The 20289-nt window shown below is 47.0% G+C and overlaps 1 protein-coding gene across 2 annotated transcripts in view; it reads right to left on the bottom strand.

Annotated features, from left to right (window-relative positions):
- Nucleotides 1-18857, bottom strand: part of SPPL3 (signal peptide peptidase like 3) — a 150741-nt gene extending 131884 nt beyond the window's left edge. For both annotated transcript variants that reach the window (XM_029058328.2, XM_029058329.2), the window contains exon 1: nt 18684-18857. In XM_029058328.2, the coding sequence (XP_028914161.1) occupies nt 18684-18706 (23 nt within the window). In that variant the 5' untranslated portion in view covers nt 18707-18857. The remainder of the gene's footprint in view (nt 1-18683) is intronic.
- Between the last annotated feature and the right edge of the window lie 1432 nt (nt 18858-20289).

The raw sequence follows: 20289 nt of genomic DNA, 5'->3' as shown, positions 1-20289 counted from the left end.
GCTCCCCCTTCATATCCAAAAGGCACCACTCCCACCTTCACAGCCCTCCTAAAACCACATCTCCAAAAGGTCATCCTTGTGTAAATCCTCTTTTCCCCATCTACCTTCCCTATGGACTAGGATCTGTTCCACTTCAGCACTTAATATTCATCCCACCCTCATCACTTATGTAACTCTGTCATTTCACCTCTCTGTATTTGATTTTACTGTGTGTCCCCTTCTAGACTGCAAGCTCCATGTGGTCACGGATTATGTCTATCATCTCAACTGTATTTTTCCAAGGTTTAGTACAGTTTTCTGCAAACAGTAAATGCTCAGCAATTACCACTGATTGATTTTCATGTGCAAAAGCCAAGACGTGAACCTTCCGTTACTAGAATATGGGTCGGTTTTGGATACAGCATTTTAAATGGCTGTGGAAAAACTGGAAACATTCAAAAGATGGACAAAAATGATCTAAAAGAGAAAAGTACTCACAGTAAAGCGATTTGGGTTGATAGACCTGGGGAAGAAAAGGCTAAGAAGAAGATTAATATGAAGAGTTTTCTGGAAGAATTCTGACTAGATGTTCTCCACTGAGTGGCTCCTTCCTCCATAAGCAGGGAAATGAGTTTAAATTACAGAGGAAAAACTGCAGTTGAACATAGACACTTTTTGACTGATGGCGATAAAACTTTAGGATAGACTAGACTGTGAGTTCATTATGGCCAGGGATTTTCACTGTTTATTGCTATATTGTACTTTCCCAAGTGCTAGTACAGTGCTCTGCACACAGAAAGCGCTTAATAAATACGCTGGAATGAATGAATGAGCTACTAAGAGAATACACAGAGCATTCTATCCTCAGAGATCTTTTACTAAAAATACCCCTCCATCAACCCTCTATGTTTAGGGATTCACTAGCCTTAAAAGCAAGGGGGTCTGGACAAAAAAAAAACTCCTTACAGTCTCTTCCAGCTCCAAGGTTTTCTATTACTATATAAATCACAGGCATGATCTTATTATGGAGAAGAACAAATGGGTTATAAAATTAACCTTACACAACTTTGTATACCATGTCCAAAGTTCCCCGTCAACCACCCGGGTGCATGGCTGGGTTGAGACACTGAGGGTGCTGTGCCTCACAAATCCTAGGGTATAAATGTGTGTGTAAGTGAGAGAGAGTGGGGCAGGGGAGCAGGGAGAAGGCCCATGCTCTATTCACTACTTAATTTCCCTGAGCTACTATTTCATCATCTGTAAAATGAATTAAATCCTCTCCCTCCAATTTAGACTATGAGCCCCATGTGGGGCAGGGACTGTGTCCAGCCTAATTCCATAATGATGATAATAATAACAACTTATTATTATCATGGTATTTATTAAACGCTTACTATGTGCCAGGAACTGTACTAAGCGCTAGGTGGATACCAGAAATCAGGTTGGATACAGTCCCTGTCCCCTGTGGAACTCACAGTCTTAATCCCCATTTTACAGAAGAGGTAACTGAGGCACAGAAGAAGTGATGTGACTTGCCCAAGGACACACAGCAGACAAGTGGTGGAGCCAGAATTAGAACCCATGACTTTCTGACTCCCAGGCCCATGCTCTTCTATACCATGCCACTTCTTATCCACTTCAGAACTTGGTGCAGTGCTTGACACATGGTGCGAGCTTAACAAATACCATTAAAATTTGCGATAAAATGGAACTAAATGGGCAGGACAAATTCAGCTGAATAAGAAAATTCCGAGAATACACAAAACACCCTGTTATCTGAATCTACTGAGTTTTTGAAGCGGCGAATTGGCCAGGAGAGAGAAAATTTGGTAATTTCACTAATTCTCCCTTTATTATTTCTCGGTCTCCTACAGAATACACAAGAGCATAGTTCTCTATAATTCTTTTCAGCATGAAAAATTGGCCGAACCCTCTGGAGAAATCGTCACAAAAATTCTGCAAGAATGCCTCTTAGGATATAGCCTGAGAAAAAAATACAGGAGGGTGTGGAAAAAGTAAAGAGGTAAATATATACTCTGAGGTTTGTAAACTTTGAGGGCAGGAACCTTGTTTAACCCAAGTAATGTAAATCTTATGACTGCTAGGTATAAGGCCAGGCAAGGGCCACATATTCAGTGCTTAATATTGAAGATGTCAAATGCCTCGAGGACCAACATATCTCATCAATCAATTAGTCATATTATTGAGCACTTACTGTGCGCAGAGTACTGTACTAAGTGCTTGGGAGAGTACAATTTTTAAAAAAGAATGTATTCTCTGCCCACAATGAGCTAACAGTCTAGAGGACTCATTCATTCATTCATTAGTATTTATTGAGCGCTTACTATGTGCAGAGCACTGTACTAAGAGCTTGGAATGTACAATTCGGCAACAGACAGAGATAATTTCTGCCTACTGACGGGCTTACAGTCTAATCGGACTAAGATCCTCAACAGTATCCAAATAGTGGGTTTGCAGTGACCAAATCAATTGACATTTTGGGGGAAAAAAAAAATCTGATCTGATCTGCTTGCTGCTTAATGGCCCTCGTATTCCCAGTCTCACTTTCAATTCGCAAGAAGACGGATTTTAACCGGCATTTTGTCCACTCAATTCAACCCAACTCACCTCCTCCAGGAGGCCTTCCCAGACTGAGCCCCCTTTTGCCTTGGCTCCTCTTTTCCTCCCCATCGCCCCTACTCCCTCCTCTACTCAAACCCCTCCCCGGCCCACTGCACTTGTGTATATATGTATATATATTATATTTTATTAATGATTATTATAATCTATAATTCTATTTATTTATATTGAGCTATTCATTCCTGTCTACTTGTTTTGTTGTCTGTCCCCCCTTCTGGACTGTGAGCCCATTGCTGGGTAGGGAATGTCTCTGTTGCTGAAATGTACTTTCCAAGCCCTTAGTACAGTGCTCTGCCCACAGTAAGCGCTCAAAAAATACGACTGAATGAATCAATCAATCAATGAATGAGCCCATCTTCTGAGGAGAATGCCAGATTGGATTTATATAGACAAGGCTGCAAGTCCTTGTGCAGGTTTCTTAATTGATCTAGGAACATTATATATTATGCATTATTTATATTATTAAATAACTTATTAATATCGATCTCTCCCTCTAGACCATAAGCTTGTTATGGGCAGTGAAGGTGTTTGCTAATTCTCTTGTATTGTACTCTCCCAAGCACTTAGTACAGTGCTCTGCACATAATAAGCTCTCAATAAATACCACTGATTGGAAGAATGAGGAAGAGGGGGAAAAGGTGGGTGGGGGGGAGAGACAGATGCATGCGTGCGTGCGCACGCACGCGCACACGCACGCGCACACACACACACAGACTCACTAATTTGGATGTCAAGGAGTTATCAGAATCAGAGAAGCAGCATGACCTGGTGGGAAAAGCAAGGGTCTGGGAGTCAAGGGATCTACGTTCTAATCCTACAGTCACAGTTACTGAAAGATAGATATCTACAAACACACATACACCCACATCTAGGCTGAACCCACCTTCCCCATGTCGGGGGACGCCTGTGCTTTTGCAACTGACAGCTGCTCATCTAAATGTATGGCTGGGAAGACTATATTTCACAGCACTGCTGCAATATTAGCACTGCAATTTCAGGAACTCTCATTCTTTAATCCCATCTTCAAACGACGTCGCTTTCCTTACCCGCAATTTACTGTAGCATCATTTTCTCTGCTAAATCGTAAGCTCCTTAAAAGCAGGGATCAGGTCTACTCACTCTGTTGTACTTTTCCAAGCACTGAGTACAGTGCTCATCACCGATTAAGCATTTAATGCCACCAACTGACTGTGTCGGCCACGCAAGCAGCTTCCATTGCTCGGGTCAGAACGAGGATCTGACTAGCTCAACAGCTTCCAACCATGGCAACAGGATGCACTGAGGAAAGTGGGATAATTACGGAATTTGTTATGTGCTTACTACGTGCCAGGCACTCTTCCAAACACAAGAATAGATACTAGGTTATCAGTTTGGATATAATCCCTGTCCCACATGAGGCTCACACTCTAGGTAGGAGGAAGTAGGACTTAACCCCATTTCACAGATGAGGAAACTGTGGCAGAAAAGTGACCTCCCCAAGGTCATACACCAGGCAAACTGCAAAACTGGGATTAGAACCCAGGTCCCCTGACTCCCAGACCCTTGCTCTTCCCACCAGGCTATGCTGCTTTTCCGATTCCGGTAGCTCTCCTTGACAACCATGATAATGGTTATGGGTGAACCAAGTAACCTTTCCCTACTTTTGTCTCTAAAAGCCCATTACGGATTTCTAGTTCATAAGCTTATCTAAATCCTGATTTCTCCTACCGATACTTTTGGCCTGCAGAATTACTTATGATAATGAATCCCAAATATTCATCATCCACTCTTTGAAACTGGGGAATGCTTCCTTTGGTTTTGGAACTATCACTTTCAAGCTTCAATTAGTCTCTCCTTTTCTAAGTTGAGAGATCCTTCATCATTTTAGTAATCTTCAATCCATCCCCTCAGCCTTCATCTTACCAGACTAAAGATCCTTAACTTTTTTGGCCTAACCACAAGGGAAGTTTCTCCACCCTCCTAATACTGCTATCTCTGTACATTCTTTATCTCTGTTTGTCCTTCCTAGCATGCAGTAACCAGAGTTATTCAGTTTTCCAGGAATAACTGTGCTATTATATTATGTGCATAACGATAAGCAGCACGGCACAGGGATAGGGCATGGGCCTGGGAGTCGGAAGTCGTGGGTTCTAATTTTGTCTGCTACATGACCTTAGCAAGTCACTTTATTTCTCTGTGCCTGTTACCACATCTGTAAAATGGGAATTGCGACTGTTAGACCCATGTGGGACAAGGATTGTGTCCAACCCAATTATCTTGTATCTACCCCAGCATTGAATATAGTGCCTGGCACATAGTAAACTCTTAACAAATACCATAATTACTATTATAGCTTTTTTTATTCATTACCCATCCCCTTCCTTATGATGCCCAGAATTTTCTTGGATCTTTTTGCTTTCTACCATTCAGTGAATTGATCATTTAGGAAAAAAAAAGGCAATAATGACTCTGAAGCCTTCCCTGAGTAATGACAGAGAGCTCTGAGGCTCTCATGTCTTTGGATTATTTTTCCCTAGATGCATTACCTGACAACTGCTCACACTGAAGATCATTTGCCACTATTCAGCCCCTACAATTTATCCCCTTGTGTTGGGCTTAATGTCACCTTCAAACTTGGAGATTTTCACTGCACGCTTCTTTTCCAGACCATTTAAGGAGATGTTAAAACCAATGTTAGCCTGAGCCCTGGGATTCCCCATAATTTACTCTTCTATATCTTTTATCATTGGTTAAAAGATAGAAAGGCATTCTACACATGACAGAGCTTTTTTAAAAACAATTATGAGCCTGGAAATAGAGTGAAACATCTGGCCCGGAACCATACCTATGGCCTTTTGAAAATCTAAACAAATTACATGCACCTTTCCCTCTATCTGCATGCTTACTGACCCCATAAAGAACTGCAGAATGTGAGGCATGACTTCCCACTATAGAAACCAAGTGATCCTTTCCCCCATCATGTTTTTTATTGTAAGTACTTTTCTATTCTAGAGTTTCCAGTCCCCTACCAGTCTCGACTACAGGAGGGAGAGTCAAGCAGAGGCCTACCCAATCCATTCCTAGCTTGGGCAGTGGCTAGTGAGTGGAAGGCAATCTGCTACAACTCAAAACTCACCTGGGCTGGGCAACAACAGCATTGGAGAGAGTCGATGACAGAGTCTCCTTTACTGCACAAAACGAGGCAATGGTAAACCACTTCCGTGTATTTACCAAGAAAACTCTATGGATACACCACTGGAACGACTGCAGATAGAAGTGGGGCGTTCTAGAGATGGTCCCTGGCTTCGCTACGGGTCAGACACGACTCACAGCATAAGACAAAAACAACTTATTCTATATACTAAATTTAATCATAGATTCTACTGCTTGGGCCACAAAGATGGGATACACGTAGTACCTCAAGATACGAATTAACAGCATTTTTAAAAGACTGAACTATGGTGGTACATTTTAACTTCTTACAAACTCTTGCTAAAATAGGCATATAAATCACAGTTAGTTATTTTTAATATTTATTGATTGGAAAGTAAAGATAATACTTTCACCTGTAACATATGCGTAGGCCACCAAAATACACAAAACAAGGCATTTCAATTTTGTGAACAAGTACATGCAAATCCATCCCTGAGTTTCAACAAGCAGGCACTTAAAAAGCGCTACCTAACAAAAAACTCATAAAGCTCCAATATCCCATCTCCCAGCTGTACTCTAAAAACAATCACAGAAACATGCACTTACCCACCTGTGGCTATTTTAAGTAGCCATAATGGATAAGCAAGTACCTAGTTGAGGAATCTTAATCGTGGATAAAATCTGGGCCAGCTTCTGCATCCTGAAACTCGGAAAACTGATAGTTTCGACCTTCTCACTTGCACGAGTGTCGATGGAATCGCGGCTCAAGAACTGAGCACTGCTATACTGTCTCATCCAGCCCTTCCTCATGATACCTTATATTTTACCTCAGTGCTTAGAAAAGTGCTTGCACATAGTAAGGGCTGAACAAATACACTAAAAACCCTGATTCAGATGGGATAAATAAAACTAAGGGAATGCCTAAAAGCAGACTTTCTCCATTGCCAATTATCCAGGCACAGACTTGATTTCTCAGAGGTAAGGCTGTCTTCCGGAGCCCAAAGGATTCATTGCCCAGAGCATATCTACACGAAAATAAACAGCTAAGCACTGAGGTTCTCCAGAAAGAATAATGTAGCTGAAGTGGGGTGGGCCCACTAAAGGTGAGAAATGTTAGGAGCAGGAGAATGACTCTATAGCAAGCTTTACAACCAAGTTTATATACTAGAAGGTATGAGAGCCATAAAGTCCAGTTAATCAATACGAAACAAAAAAAACATTACAGTGATTCTGGTGTAACACATACTTCACTTCACCCTTGGCTAATTAATGGTGGACATTCTTCCCACAAGTAAGTCATCTGGTACAGTGTGCACCGGAAAAACTCTTTTGTGCATGGCGCTGATTGATCAAAATGCCAACACTATTATAATAATAATAATATAATAATAATGTTGTATTTTAAGCGCTTATATGGCAGAGCCCTTCTAAGCGCTGGTAGATACAGAGTAATCGCTTCCCACTGAGGCTCACAGTTAATCCCCATTTACTATGCCATGCTTCTAAGGAAAACACTGCTCTGAATCAGGAGCCAGGTTCTGCCTGCACATCTCCTCCAAGAGCCTTCCCTACTAACCCTCCTTTCTCTTCTCCCACTCACTTCTGCATCACTCTGACTTGCTCCCTTTATCACTCCCTCCCGCCTCTCGGCACTTTTTAAATCGTAATTTATTATATTAATCTGTCCCCCGCTGACGTAAGCTCTTGGCAGGAATGGTCTTTTTGTTATACTGTACTCTCCCAACGCTATACATCTCTGCAAACACTAACGCTCGAAAATGCAAAGCGTGAAGCCCACACATGGACTTCATAAGCGCTGTGTCCCCTGCCTTTCACACTCCAGCAGGAACAAGAACACCAGCAGTCGCTCATCATATTAATCCTTCTACTATCAAGACCAACTCATGCGATGCTCCTCGTGTGAGACCATCACTATATCCAAGCTCCATTTAACACAATGTCTTCTAAACTCAGCCTCTGGTCACAAATGACTGCATTCAATACTAGGAAATCTTAATTACTTCAAAAGTTGAGCTCCATGTCACTTGCCCTGAGTCTAGAAAGATATCTAGCATCCTTTTGACAGAAATACTAAGTAAAACTTGGTCTCTCTCTGGTTAGAACACTACTTTTCCTCCTCTTTCTTTTACCCCGCTCTCCGCCACCACTTCCCTTAAGACAATCACACTCTTCTCTTGCACTTCAAATCTTCGTTTATCTGTGTTTCCCTCCCAGGTTTAGAGTCACGGCCGGGATCAGAAGGTCATTCTAATCCCATCTCACCTGTCTGACTGTGCCCTAGGCAATTACTTCCCTCTCTGGGCCTTAGTTACCTCATCTGTAAAAGGGATAAGACTGTGAGCTATGCAGGACAGGGACTGTGTCCAACCTGTACGCCCCAGCACTTAGTACAGTGGCCTGACACATACTAAACGATTAAATGCCATGATTATTACCAATGTCTGAATTATCCCCTCCCTTTATTCCTGTCCCTCATCCTTTTCGGTGCTTAATTTTCCCTGACACTGAGGCTTCGCTCTATCTTTCCCATATTCCTTTATCATTCTGTGCCCTGCTCTCTTTTGTTCTTTTCACATCCTGGTCACCTCTTTTCCCCCCTAATTTTTCCCTGCTGACATCTCTATCAGTCTTTGCTTCCTCTTCCTGCTGGTTTCCTTTATCATTCTTAATTCTCCGCCCCCTTTCCTTTTCTCTCTCCAATTTGTTCAGATTCTTCTCACACGGACACACCCATTTTCTCTCACAGGCCCCACCCCAAATTTGGGATACCTGGCCACTTCTCCGCTCAGTAGCTTGTAGGCAGGACCAGGTGGGGGAACGGGAGGAGACGTGGTACTGCACCTTCGCACGGGCCCACTTTCCCACTTCTCTGCAGGGTGAGATTTCCTTGACAGAGTCAGCTATAACAGGGCACCGCAACCTCCATGGTAATCCCAGCAAGAGCCTTAACATTTTATCTCAGACTGTAAAATCGTTACATGGGTGTGTCTGCTAATTCTGTTGGATATACTCTCCCAAAGCGCTTAGTACAGTGCTCTGCATGTAGTAAACTCTTGATAAATACCACTGATTGACACATGGGTGAAAACCTTCCTAACCCAGCTCTCCGCTTGTCTGCTGTGTGACCCTGGGCAAGTCACTTCACGTGCCTCAGTTATCTCATCTGTAAAATGCAGACTACACTTGAGCTCCTCGTGGGACAGGGACTGTGTCCAACCCAATTTGCTTGTATCCACCTGTCAAAGCAAACCCAGGGTACCCACCATTTCAAGTCAAATACTTATCTCATGACTTAGCCAGCAAGCAGAACTCAGAACGGTGGATACCAAAACTCTAGATTACAGCCCAGATGGAATACAGAAGGAGTCCTTCCCCCACTGCCAATCAAATTAGTATGAGGAGGGGAAAGAAATTAGATAAACTAGCCGAAGCTAAAACGCCTAGGAGCATAAATGAAATCCCTGTGCCTCGACCTTCTAAGCATGATGGAGATTTACAGCATCCGGCGCGATCACCTCTGCCAAAGCGTGATGTCCGCTCTATCTGCACTAAGTGAGAACCATGGATGTGAGTTCCCTTCCGGAGCGCTGTGGTGGAACTAGTAGGCTTCGCCAAGTGTGTAACACATAAAATGATTCCTTCCAATTGAAACATCTAGGGGACTACTGCCTCACCATGTGCGAACAAACATAGTGAATTCCTCTGGTGGGACCGATGTTTTGCCACGCGCGAGTAACACAAGTATATCTCCCATAGGGAAGCTCTCATATCATTAAATAATCAAAATTCCCCCCAAATGGAGGTTCAATTGCTGGTCCAAACAATCAAATAATTCAGTTCACCTCGCGAATTAAACTCAGTCTTTCTTCCCCAGTCTCTCTCTCTCGCTGCACCGATTCCCGAACGAACCGTCCCTGTGACACCAACTCCTAGTTCATAGAGTGCCGCCCAATAGTAAACGCTTAAATACCATGTTATTATATGCTAGACCCAGACCTGCCTCATCCCGTCCAAATCCAATTAGTCGGGGGTCAAACACAGCCCGAATACCATTCTGCAAGGCCTGATGGCTCCCTCATCCTCCCTGCCCAATGTCAGAAACCGTGCCCGGATCCAGGGCGGCACAGATCTCCCTGCATTGCCAGGAGTCGTCTTAGCCTTTTTGTGCTCCCCCTCCTTGTACAGCTTAAGAAGCCATCCAATCTGAGGTAACAGAGAGGCTCTCTCACCTGAATCTTTGTCACGTTGCCTGCCCAAGGCCCGGAACCTGTGCAAGGCCCCACCAGTCCGAGGGTTCAGTACAGACAGCCTTGCTACTGAGTGACAAAAAACAAAAATTTCCAGAGTAAAAAATTGCTCCCTCAACCAATATCACCCTTAAAAACACCGAAAGGAAAAGCAAACACTATAACACCTGTTAATGCTGAGCTAAACACTACAACTTTGTGAACAAATACTAGAAAAGTCGGGCCAGTGGACCATGGGTCCTCTCTCCACATTTACAAGTGCCCCGGAACCCACTTTAATGACACAATTTGGATAACACATAGAAGAATTTCAAGAGCATTCCCCACACAATACAAGTCTGTTCTGTACAACACCAACTACAAGTTGGAGCAAGTAGATTCGGTTTGGGAACAAACAGTTTGCGCCTGCACGTGACCTCGTCAAGCGTGATGCTGGAACACTTCCCAGTCTCTGCTCAGCATCATCGTACTGTAGTGCTATAGACAACTTGCTGTATCCCTAGTCAGTCATATTTAAGTGCTTAGTACAATGCTCTGCACTCAGTAACGCTCAATAAATGTGACTGAATTTATTAGGTGCTTACTGTATGCAGAGTTGTATTGAGTGCTTGGGAGAGTACAATATAAGTATTACAGACTCATTCCCTGCCCACTATAAGCTTACAGTCTAAAGGCTTCAGACTACTAATATGGAGAATAATATGTTGTATTTGTTAAGGCTTACTATGTGCAGAGCACTGTCTAAGCGCCGGTAGACACAGGGAATCAGGTTGTCCCACTTGGGGCTCACAGTCTTCATCCCCTTTTACAGATGAGGTAACTGAGGCACCGAAAATTAAGTGACTTGCCCACTTAATACACTTAATACAGAGAATACAGATGAGGGGTACAGAGGAGGCTTTAAACTCACAGAGGTCTATCGACTTTCACCTGCAATGGCTTCTCCTGACTCCCACCTGGTCACGAGCCACTAATCACTGGGTCATGGCAGGGGTGCCAACTGTTCACGAATTCACAGCCCGTCTGTAAAGGTGAGTTGAAACTGATCGCATCCAGAAGACCTGCAAAAATCTTGAATATCGGAAGATATGGGCGGCCACCACATTGGGGCAGAAACGGGAGGAATCCAAAGTGCATCATCTCAGTCTCCTCCTCTTCCTCATTTATAGCAATGGGTGCGGGAAGCCAGATGCCCCCCACCACGATCCAGCTCTGTCCCCAGGCCACTGGATGTCTCTGGGCCGGCCCCCGGACCCTAATCAGGGCTGCTTGCCAATTGCTTCTTTCCAAGCTTCCTACTTTCTTCAGCCCCCTACCCCAAGGGGTGCCATCCAGACTCTGTTCAGTTTGGTCCGCTCTTCCTTACTCCCTAAACCTAACCACCCCGCACCCCCCAGCCCCGAACTTCTGGCTGGCCATACGAGCACGGAAAAGCTGCCAGACAAGGAGAGCCCGATCGCCCATTGTGGGGGCGGGGGAGGAGGGAGAAAACGTGATGGGATGGAGTGGGTACAATTGGGTCAGGGTTGCCAGACTGAGAAATTCCTTTACAAAAGTCCAACCAGTTACTTTCTCGAGAACAGCCGCCGCTTCCCCCTAACATCTGCTCTCTGCTGCTTCTGACCTGCCGGTAAAGAAGTTTGAAAGCCAGTAATTGCCATTCATAGTGACTGTAAAAGCCAGTCTTTGCAGTTGGCACACTTGATCATGGTAGGCCAAGAAACTGGACCTAAGTGAGATACGAGTTGCCATAGGCAGAACAACTGGCTTGAAGCCAACCCAAATCTGGCCCATGGACCGGACTAAATTATTTGGGGAACCAGCAGAGACTTTGTCCTCCCTGCCCTGAAAAACTACATTTTATATTATCTATACAGGATGAATACTACCCACAGAGCTTATTTTAAGAAAACTCCAACATTATGCATGCAGCTTTAAGCTATGATGCCGTAATAGAAAGTATCTCATATATAAATACGTGTGTGGATTCCTTGAGGGAAGCGGTGTGGATACAAATTCACGGCACACATCTCTGGTTAATTTGAATTTAGCCCATCACTAGAAACAATACAACAGAATTTTTATTCAGCTAAAGACAAAATGCATTTGAAGACAACAGGAAATTTTTCAAATCCGTAGTGATGGTCTACAATTCTTCTTTGTTTCAGGGAACATATTTTGACACAATGACCACCGTGTAGTGCCCGCTGTCGTTGTGGAAACATGGGAGGAGGACTCCACTGCAGTTTTTTTCTCCAGGGGATCTTGCTACTTGCACTGTCCACGTGAGGCTTGCCTCAAAGTTCCAGAAGACTAAATTCAAGTTTCGCAGTCTCTGCGATACCATACTTGCTTTCTTTGATGTTGATTCTGTGAGTCTAACGTAGGGTTACAGAGGGACTTGGTGTGCGTGACCTTGTCACATGTCACTGAGCTCCCCAAGAGACCTGCTCTCCAGCCCACAGGTCGGGTTTCCAGATGGTGAGGGTCAGGATCAGAATGCATCGCGTACCCCTATTTTGGTACTTTCTCTAGCCGGAGTGGGGGGGGGGGGAGGCCCCACTGTGTACATGTGGCCCATTCTCAGACAATCTCATCGATGCACTCCGCAACGCGACCCCAGTCCTATCCCAACCAGGACTTTGGGGTCCCCATTCCTGGTCTCTAGTTCTGACCCCAAGATGTAGGCCTATGTAAGGGCTCTACCACTGAGTGGTACAGATCCTGTTGGAATTCCCTGGCTAACACATCTGAAAAGCACAGTGAACAAAATGCTCAGGGAGCAAGGTGTTATTTTCAGACTTTCACAAAGTTAGGATCCCACAGGCTGAAAAATCATGTGCCTCATCACAAAGACCTTCATGTTACTATTCTTGTCACAAATTGGAATGCATTTCCTTGACTGTGTCAAGGGATTTTCTTTACCTCTAATAGGAGACGATATTCTTCAATCTTTGTAATTTTCTGTTTTGAATTCACAGAAGTTAAATGGCAAGTTCCAATCCTCACTTGGCAGTAAACATCTGCTTCTCTTCAAGACTACAGATTAAGACTACCTCCACGCCCTACTGGAAAGAGCAGGGGCCTGGGAGTCAGAAGACCTGGGTTCTAATCCTGGTTCCGTCACTTGCCTGCTGTGTGATCTTGGGCAAACCACTTCACACTTCTCTGTGCCTCAGTTCCCTCATCTACCCAATGGGGATTCAATGACTGTTGTCCCTCCTACTTAGACTGAAGGCCCCATATCTTCTATCTACACCAGCACTTAAAACAGTGCGTGGCATATAGTACGTACTTAACAAAAAACAGCTATTTTCATCACCCCATCAAAAAGTATTTATCCTGACAGTCCTGGGTCTGGATCAGTGGTCTACAAACCACTGCAAGAATCTCCAGTGGCCTGTCTCTATTCCCCTCTCTCCTTCACTCACACCAGCCTCCCTTTCTGCTCTACATTCGATTCTTTAGGCTCCCTTGTGGCAGAAAAGTGGCTTGGGTAGAGGGAAGAAAAGGCAGAGGAAGGGGTTTGACACTTGAAACTTTTATTACTGCTATTCTAATGTGAAAGTTGCTTGAGAATGTAAACAGCTTGGGTGTAAATTAAAAAAAAAAAATTGTGCCTCTCCTATTCTGTACACCTGAATGGGGCCCTTGGGAAAATTCTAGTGGACCCTCCTGATGAATACTCAATCACTTGTCACATTTCGACAAATTTCCTCTTGCTAACCAACAGTACTTACTGTTTACCAACAGTACTTACTGAGCACTTATTATATGCAGAGCATTATACTCAGTGGTCAGAAGAGCACAATTGAGCACAATATATATACAATTACGTATATATCTATGATTCTATTTATCTATTTCGATGGTACTGATGCCTGTCCACTTGTTTTGTTGTCTATCTTCTCCTTGTAGACTATGAGCCATTGTTGGGTAGGGATTGTCCCTGTTGCCCAATTGTATATTCCAAGAGCTTAGTTCAGTGCTCTGCGCACAGTAAGTACTTAATACGACTGAATGAATGAACTGAATTGGTAGAAAGGACCCCTGCCCACAAGAAGTTTACAGTCTAGTGGAGGAGTTTACTGTCTATACTCCAGAGCAATGGCTGCCACTATGAGTTTTTTTATGGTATCTGCCAAGCGTTTACTAAATGCTAGGCACTGTACTAAGCGCTGGAATGGATACAAGCTAATCAGGTTGGACACAGTCCCTGTTCCACATAAGGCTCACAATCTTTATCCCTATTTTACAGATGAGGTAACGGGCACAGAGAAGTCAAGTGACTTGCCCAAGGTCCCACAGCAGACATGTGGCAGAGATTGGGTTAGAATGCAGGTCATTCTGAACCCCAGGCTTGTGCTTTTAAATTTCCAGATATACTGATGAGATAGCGTAGTTATGAAAGCCACAAGTGTTTACTCGACACAGGCATAGATAGTGATTCTATTTTCCTTCACATAGTTTTAAGGTTGCAGTTTCTTTCTGATATTCACTGTATGTCTTCTCACCCAACCATTCGCATTCCTCTGTAGCGTCTACTTGAAATATATAAACAAAAGAGATATGAAATCAGATAGTTGGGAAAGAGAAGGAGTAAGGGCCATGGTTTGGAGAACAGTGTTCTACTGTTCCTAACACTAACCCTTTGCTAGTTCCCAGGATTACACTACCTACCTCACCACCCTTCACTGCAAACCCCCTGAGGCCAGGGACCCTGCCTTTTGCTTTCCCAAACACTTAATACAGTGCCTCTGCACCCAGGAGGTGTTCAGTAAATACCACGGACTATCCCTCCATCCGTGGTATTTACTGAATACTTAGTAAGAGCAAAGCACTGAGTGCACGGGAGAGTACAGCAAAAGCCAAAGGCGTCATTCCTACACTCGGGAATACCCGCCCTGGCAACCATATCTGTTTCCACTGATTCTAAATATTTTTATGTCTGTCTCCCCCATTAATGGGTAAGCCCCTTGTAGGCCGGGGGTGGGTGTGATGCTTCTGATGTAATTTTCCAAGACCTCAGTACAGTGCCTTGCACTATATGGGTGCACAATAAATATCATTACTAATATGACTACACCTCATAGACTACCCAGGAAAATTTAAAAAAAAAAATCACAGACCCCTGCCAATTTCAAAAGCCATCAAATATACTAATCGCAAACTCACCAATTTCTTCCATGGCTAAGCCTGGTCATCAAGATCTAAATAGGGCCCTCTTCCAGAACTGCAAATCCTATTTGCTGTCGTCGTCCTCTATTTAACACCCTCTCATCATGAGATCTTCCCCCTGGAACTAACTGCTCCCTCCCCCAGCAAATCAATTGCATCATTAGCTCTCCTGACCCCCCTAACTTCAATTCTTACCACAGCCTACTCAACTGCCGTCCTCTCTCCACATCTATTTTGGTCCACTCACTTCTTCCTTTTCCAATGGACTGTAAATTCCTCTGGCTGAAGCAGTGGTTTTTCCTCCTGTTCTGTGTTCCCAGGTGCTTGGTACAGGGTTCTCTGCTCACGCGGCAGTCACTCAATAAATCTGGATGATGATGATGATGAGGATGACCATTACAGGCTCTTCCACATCACCTCCACTTCAAGTGTTTGAAATATGTGTTCTTTCCGGAGCACAGCTCGAATCCCTTCCTGGACCCCTGAAACCACTCCTTCTCTTACTGCCTCTCACTTCAATCGCTGACTCCTGCAATCATTTTTCCCCGTCGGACAGCATGTACTGAGCGCATTCTCTGCACAGAGCACTGCACTGGTTGGTAAACTCCCTGACAGCAGGGATGATGTCAACTTGCTCTACTGCACTGCCTTTACTGTGCTCTCCCCAACGCTTAGCACATTGAGCATTCAATAAATATCACTGATTCATTAACCGATAGGGGAATACGGAAATAAAAGGGGCATACCCTCCCTGGAAGAGCTTACAAGTCTACCAAACTATTCCACTTTCCCACTCACTAAATCAGCACACCCCTCCAACCCACTTCTTTCCATTAACAGTAGTTGCCCCTAGGAAGAGAGCATTCCTCTCACCACCCTCCCTGAAAGCTCTGTATATTGTCAGTTCCCCCCCAGATTACATACACACCAGCATCTATTTTAAGTATTTCTGCTTATTATCTATTCCTCATACTCCCCCAAACGGGGCTACTAGTTTAAACCAGTTCTAGCAGACGACAGAAAAGAGAAGTCAGTCTCCAGTTAATTACCCTGCCTAAGGTGCCATGCTACCTCCAGTGCCTGATCCCCGGGCACCTCCAATTAGCCGGTTCCACCTCTGCCAAGGCCCCTGGTGCCAGGTCAACCGGGAGATTTCGCCAACACGTCTCTTCCCATACCCTGCTCATTCATTTCCACGCCACCACGGCTCCCTTTCCACCTCCGTCCATCAGGTTTCTGTGCTTGTCCCCGACTCCCTCCCGAAGCTCCCTAGTAAGGGGGTGTTCACTCCCTTCTTCAACTTTTTCTTTCCGTCCAAGACAGCTTCACGCCCCCTTCCCTTTGTCGCTGTCGCTTTCTGCTTTCTCCCAACTTGTAAGTTATGGCTATCACCCTCTGCTCTGCCGCTTCCCAGAGTTTCCACCGGTGCTGTTCCATCTCTCCCCCTCCGTGAGCTCGCTGTGGGCAGGGAATGTGTTTGATGTCATACTGCACTCTCCCAAGCGCTTAGTACAGTGCTCTGCCTACAGTAAGCACTCAATATGTTTAATAATAATAATAACCTTTTGTCAAGCTCCTTCAGGAGTTCGGTCCCATTCAGGTGTTCCAGCCCCATCTCTCATGGTGGGAAGCCAGGGGTCGAGCCCCCGCCCCCCTGCTCATTTTGGGCAGGGATTGTCACTCTTTTTCGCTGTAACGTACTTTCCCAAGCGCTTAGTACGGTGTTCTGCACCCAGGAGGTGCTTTGTAAATATGACTGAATGAATAACCCAAGTACCTAGTAAAAATAATAATAGTAATAATTATTATTATTATATTTAAGTGCTTACTATGTGCCAAGCGCTGTTCTAAGCACTGGCGACTGCTCTGCAGCCAGTAGACGCTTCATAAATACGACTGAATAAATGACCCAAGCGCTTAGTAATAATAATAACAATAATAATAATAATGGTATTTGTTAAGTGTTTACTATGTGCCAGGCACTGTTCTACGCGCTGGGCAGTGCTCTGCACCCCGTAGGCACTTCTTAGATAGGAGTGAACAAATGACCCAGGTGCTTAGTCCAGTGCTCTGCATCCAGTAGGCGCTCTGTAAATAGGACTGAACGAATGACCCAAGCGCTTTGTCCAATGCTCTGCACCAAGTAGGCGCTTCGTAAAAAAGACTCAATGACCCAAGCGCTTAGTCCAGTGCTCTGCACCCAGTAGGACGTCGTAAATAGGACTGAACTAATGACCGAAGTGCTTAGTCCAGTGCTCTGCACCCAACAGGTGCTTCATAAAAAGGATTGAATAATAATAATAATTATGGTATATGTTAAACGCTTACTATGTGCAGACCAGGGTAGATACGGGTAATCAGATTGTTCCACGTGGGGAGCACATTTTTAAATCCCCATTTTTACATATGAAGTAACAGAGGCATAGAGAAGTTAAGTGACTTGCCCAAGGTCACACAGCAGACAAGTGGCGGAGCCAGGATTAGAACCCATGGCCTCTGACTCCCAAGCCCGTGCTCTTTCCACTAAGCCACGCTGCTTCTCTAACCCAAGCGCTTAGTCCAACACTCTGCACCTAGTAAGACTTCGTCAATAGGACTGAACTAATGACCCAAGCGCTTAGTCCAGTGCTCTGCACCCAATAGGCGCTTCATAAAAAGGACTGAATGACCCAAGCGCTTAGTCCAGTGCTCTGCACCTAATAGGGCTTCGTAAATAGGACTGAACTAATGATCCAAGTGCTTAATCCAGTGCTCTGCACCCAGTAGGCGCTTTGTAAATAGGCCCGAATGACCCAAGCGTTTAGTCCAGTGCTCTGCACCCAGGAGGCGCTTTGTAAATAGGCCCGAATGACCCAAGCGTTTAGTCCAGTGCTCTGCACCCAGGAGGCGCTTTGTAAATAGGCCCGAATAACCCAGGCGTTTAGTCCAGTGCTCTGCACCCAGTAGGCGCTTCATAAATAGGACTGAACGAGTGGCCCAAGCGCTTAGTCCAGTGCTCTGCACCCAGGAGGCGCTTTGTCAATAGGCCCGAATGACCCGAGCGCTTAGTCTAGTGCTCTGCACCCAGTAGGCGCTTCATCAATAGGACTGAACGAGTGGCCCAAGCGCTTAGTCCAGTGCTCTGCACCCAGTAGGCGCTTCGTCAATAGGCCCGAATGACCCGAGCGCTTAGTCCGGTGCTCTGCACCCAGTAGGCGCTTCATCAATAGGCCCGAATGACCCCAGCGCTTAGTCCGGTGCTCTGCACCCAGTAGGCGCTTCGTAAATAGGGCCCAGGCGTTTAGTCCGGTGCTTTACACCCGGCGGGAGGTTACTAAGCCCGACTGGATGAATGAGAGGGTGGCCGGGGCACCGTCCTTCCTCCTTTCCATGAAGAGGGGGGGGCTCCCAGGGCTGGGCAGGGCCCCGGGGGAGCCCGTGCATGCGGAGGGGAGGTTGGGTTGGGTCGGGCCTCCCCGTCCCCCCGGCGCAGGCCGAGCGGCTCACCAGGAGTAGGTCTGCTCCGCCATGGCGCTCGTCGGGGCGAAGGCGGCGGCGGCGGCGGCGGCGAGGCTGGTGCGGTGCTGTGCGGTGCGCTGCGGGCCCCGCGGCGGAGGGCGAAGGGAGGCCGAGGGTCCAGGACCGGCCGGGGGCCGGGGGGGGGAGGCTCCCCCGCTCCCTGGGCCCCGGGGCGGGCCGGGGCGGGGCGGGGCAGGGCGGCCTCCTGTCGGTCTTGCTGTCAGTGTGGGGCCGGCGTCCGCGCGGGCCTCTCACCGGCGGCGGCAGCGGCGGCGGCGGCGGCTCCGCTGCGGCTCGGAACCCAACATGGCGGCGGCGCTGAGGAGGCTGAGTGAGGGGGCTGAGTGAGGGGCTCCGGCCGGGACGGGCAGGGCCGGGCAGGGCCGGGCAGGGCAGGGCCGGGCCGGGCCGGGCCCGCCTCACTGGCGGCTCGGAGGGGCGGGGGCCGCGCTGGGGCGGCGGCGGCGGCGGCCGGAGGACATGGCGGACGGACGGGAGGACAGACGGACGGACGGATGGGCGGGCGGGAGGCGGCGGCTGAGGGGGACGCCGAGCTCCGAGGCCGCGCCGCTCCGCCTCAGTCTCCGCTCCGGCCGCCCAGGCGCTTCCCCTCCCCGCCCCCCCCCACCGCCGCCAGCGTCACGTGCTCATAACACGCTCACGTGACCCGGGGAAGGGGCGGGGCCGCCGCCTCCTCCTCCCCCCTCTCGTGCGCATGTGCGCCGCCGCCTCCTCCCCCCCCCCCCGCGCGCATGTGCTCTCCTCCTCCTCCCCCCTCTCCCGTGCGCGTGCACCCCGCCTCCGCACCACCTCCCGTGCGCATGCGCCCCGCCTCTTCCCCCTCCTCCTGTGCGCATGCGCCCCGCCTCCCCCCCCTCCTCCCGTGCGCATGCGCCCCTCCGCCTCCTCCTCGCCCCGTGCGCATGCGCTCCGCCCCCTCCTCCTCGCCCCGTGCGCATGCGCTCCGCCCCCTCCTCCTCGCCCCGTGCGCGTGCGCTCCGCCTCTGCCGCCGCTTGGTTCTGCTGCGGGCCCCGGCGGTCAGCTCCGTTTGTAGCAACAATAATAATAATAATATTGTTATTCGTTAAGCGCTTACTATGTGCAGTGCACTGTGCTAAGCGCTGGGGGAGATGCAGGGTCATCAGGTTGTCCCACGTGGGGCTCACAGTTAATCCCCATTTTCCAGATGAGGGAACTGAGGCACAGAGAAGTTAAGTGACTTGACCAGAGTCACACAGCTGACAAGCGGCAGAGCCGAGAGTCGAACCCATGACCTCTGACTCCGAAGCCCGGGCTCTTTCCACTGAGCCACGCTGCTTCCCAGTGATAACTTTGTATCCACCCCAGCACTTAGCACATAGCAAGTGCTTGATAAATGCCATTATTATTATTATATACAATTGTCAGACGCTTGGGAAATAAGTGGGAGGAACTGGAATCCTTAGATTGGTACCAGAATTACATAACTTGAGCAACTGAGACATGATGGACTAACATTCTTGACGGGTGCCCTGGACTAGAAAGATATACGTTATTCAGAGCTGGGATTCGAACTCATGACCTCTGACCCCCAAGCCCGGGCTCTTTCCCCTG

This window comes from Ornithorhynchus anatinus, chromosome 2 (assembly GCF_004115215.2).
Source record: "Ornithorhynchus anatinus isolate Pmale09 chromosome 2, mOrnAna1.pri.v4, whole genome shotgun sequence".
Taxonomy (NCBI): Eukaryota; Metazoa; Chordata; class Mammalia; order Monotremata; family Ornithorhynchidae; genus Ornithorhynchus; species Ornithorhynchus anatinus.
Note: the sequence above shows the minus strand (reverse complement) of the source record. Positions and strands in the feature narration are given on the sequence as shown.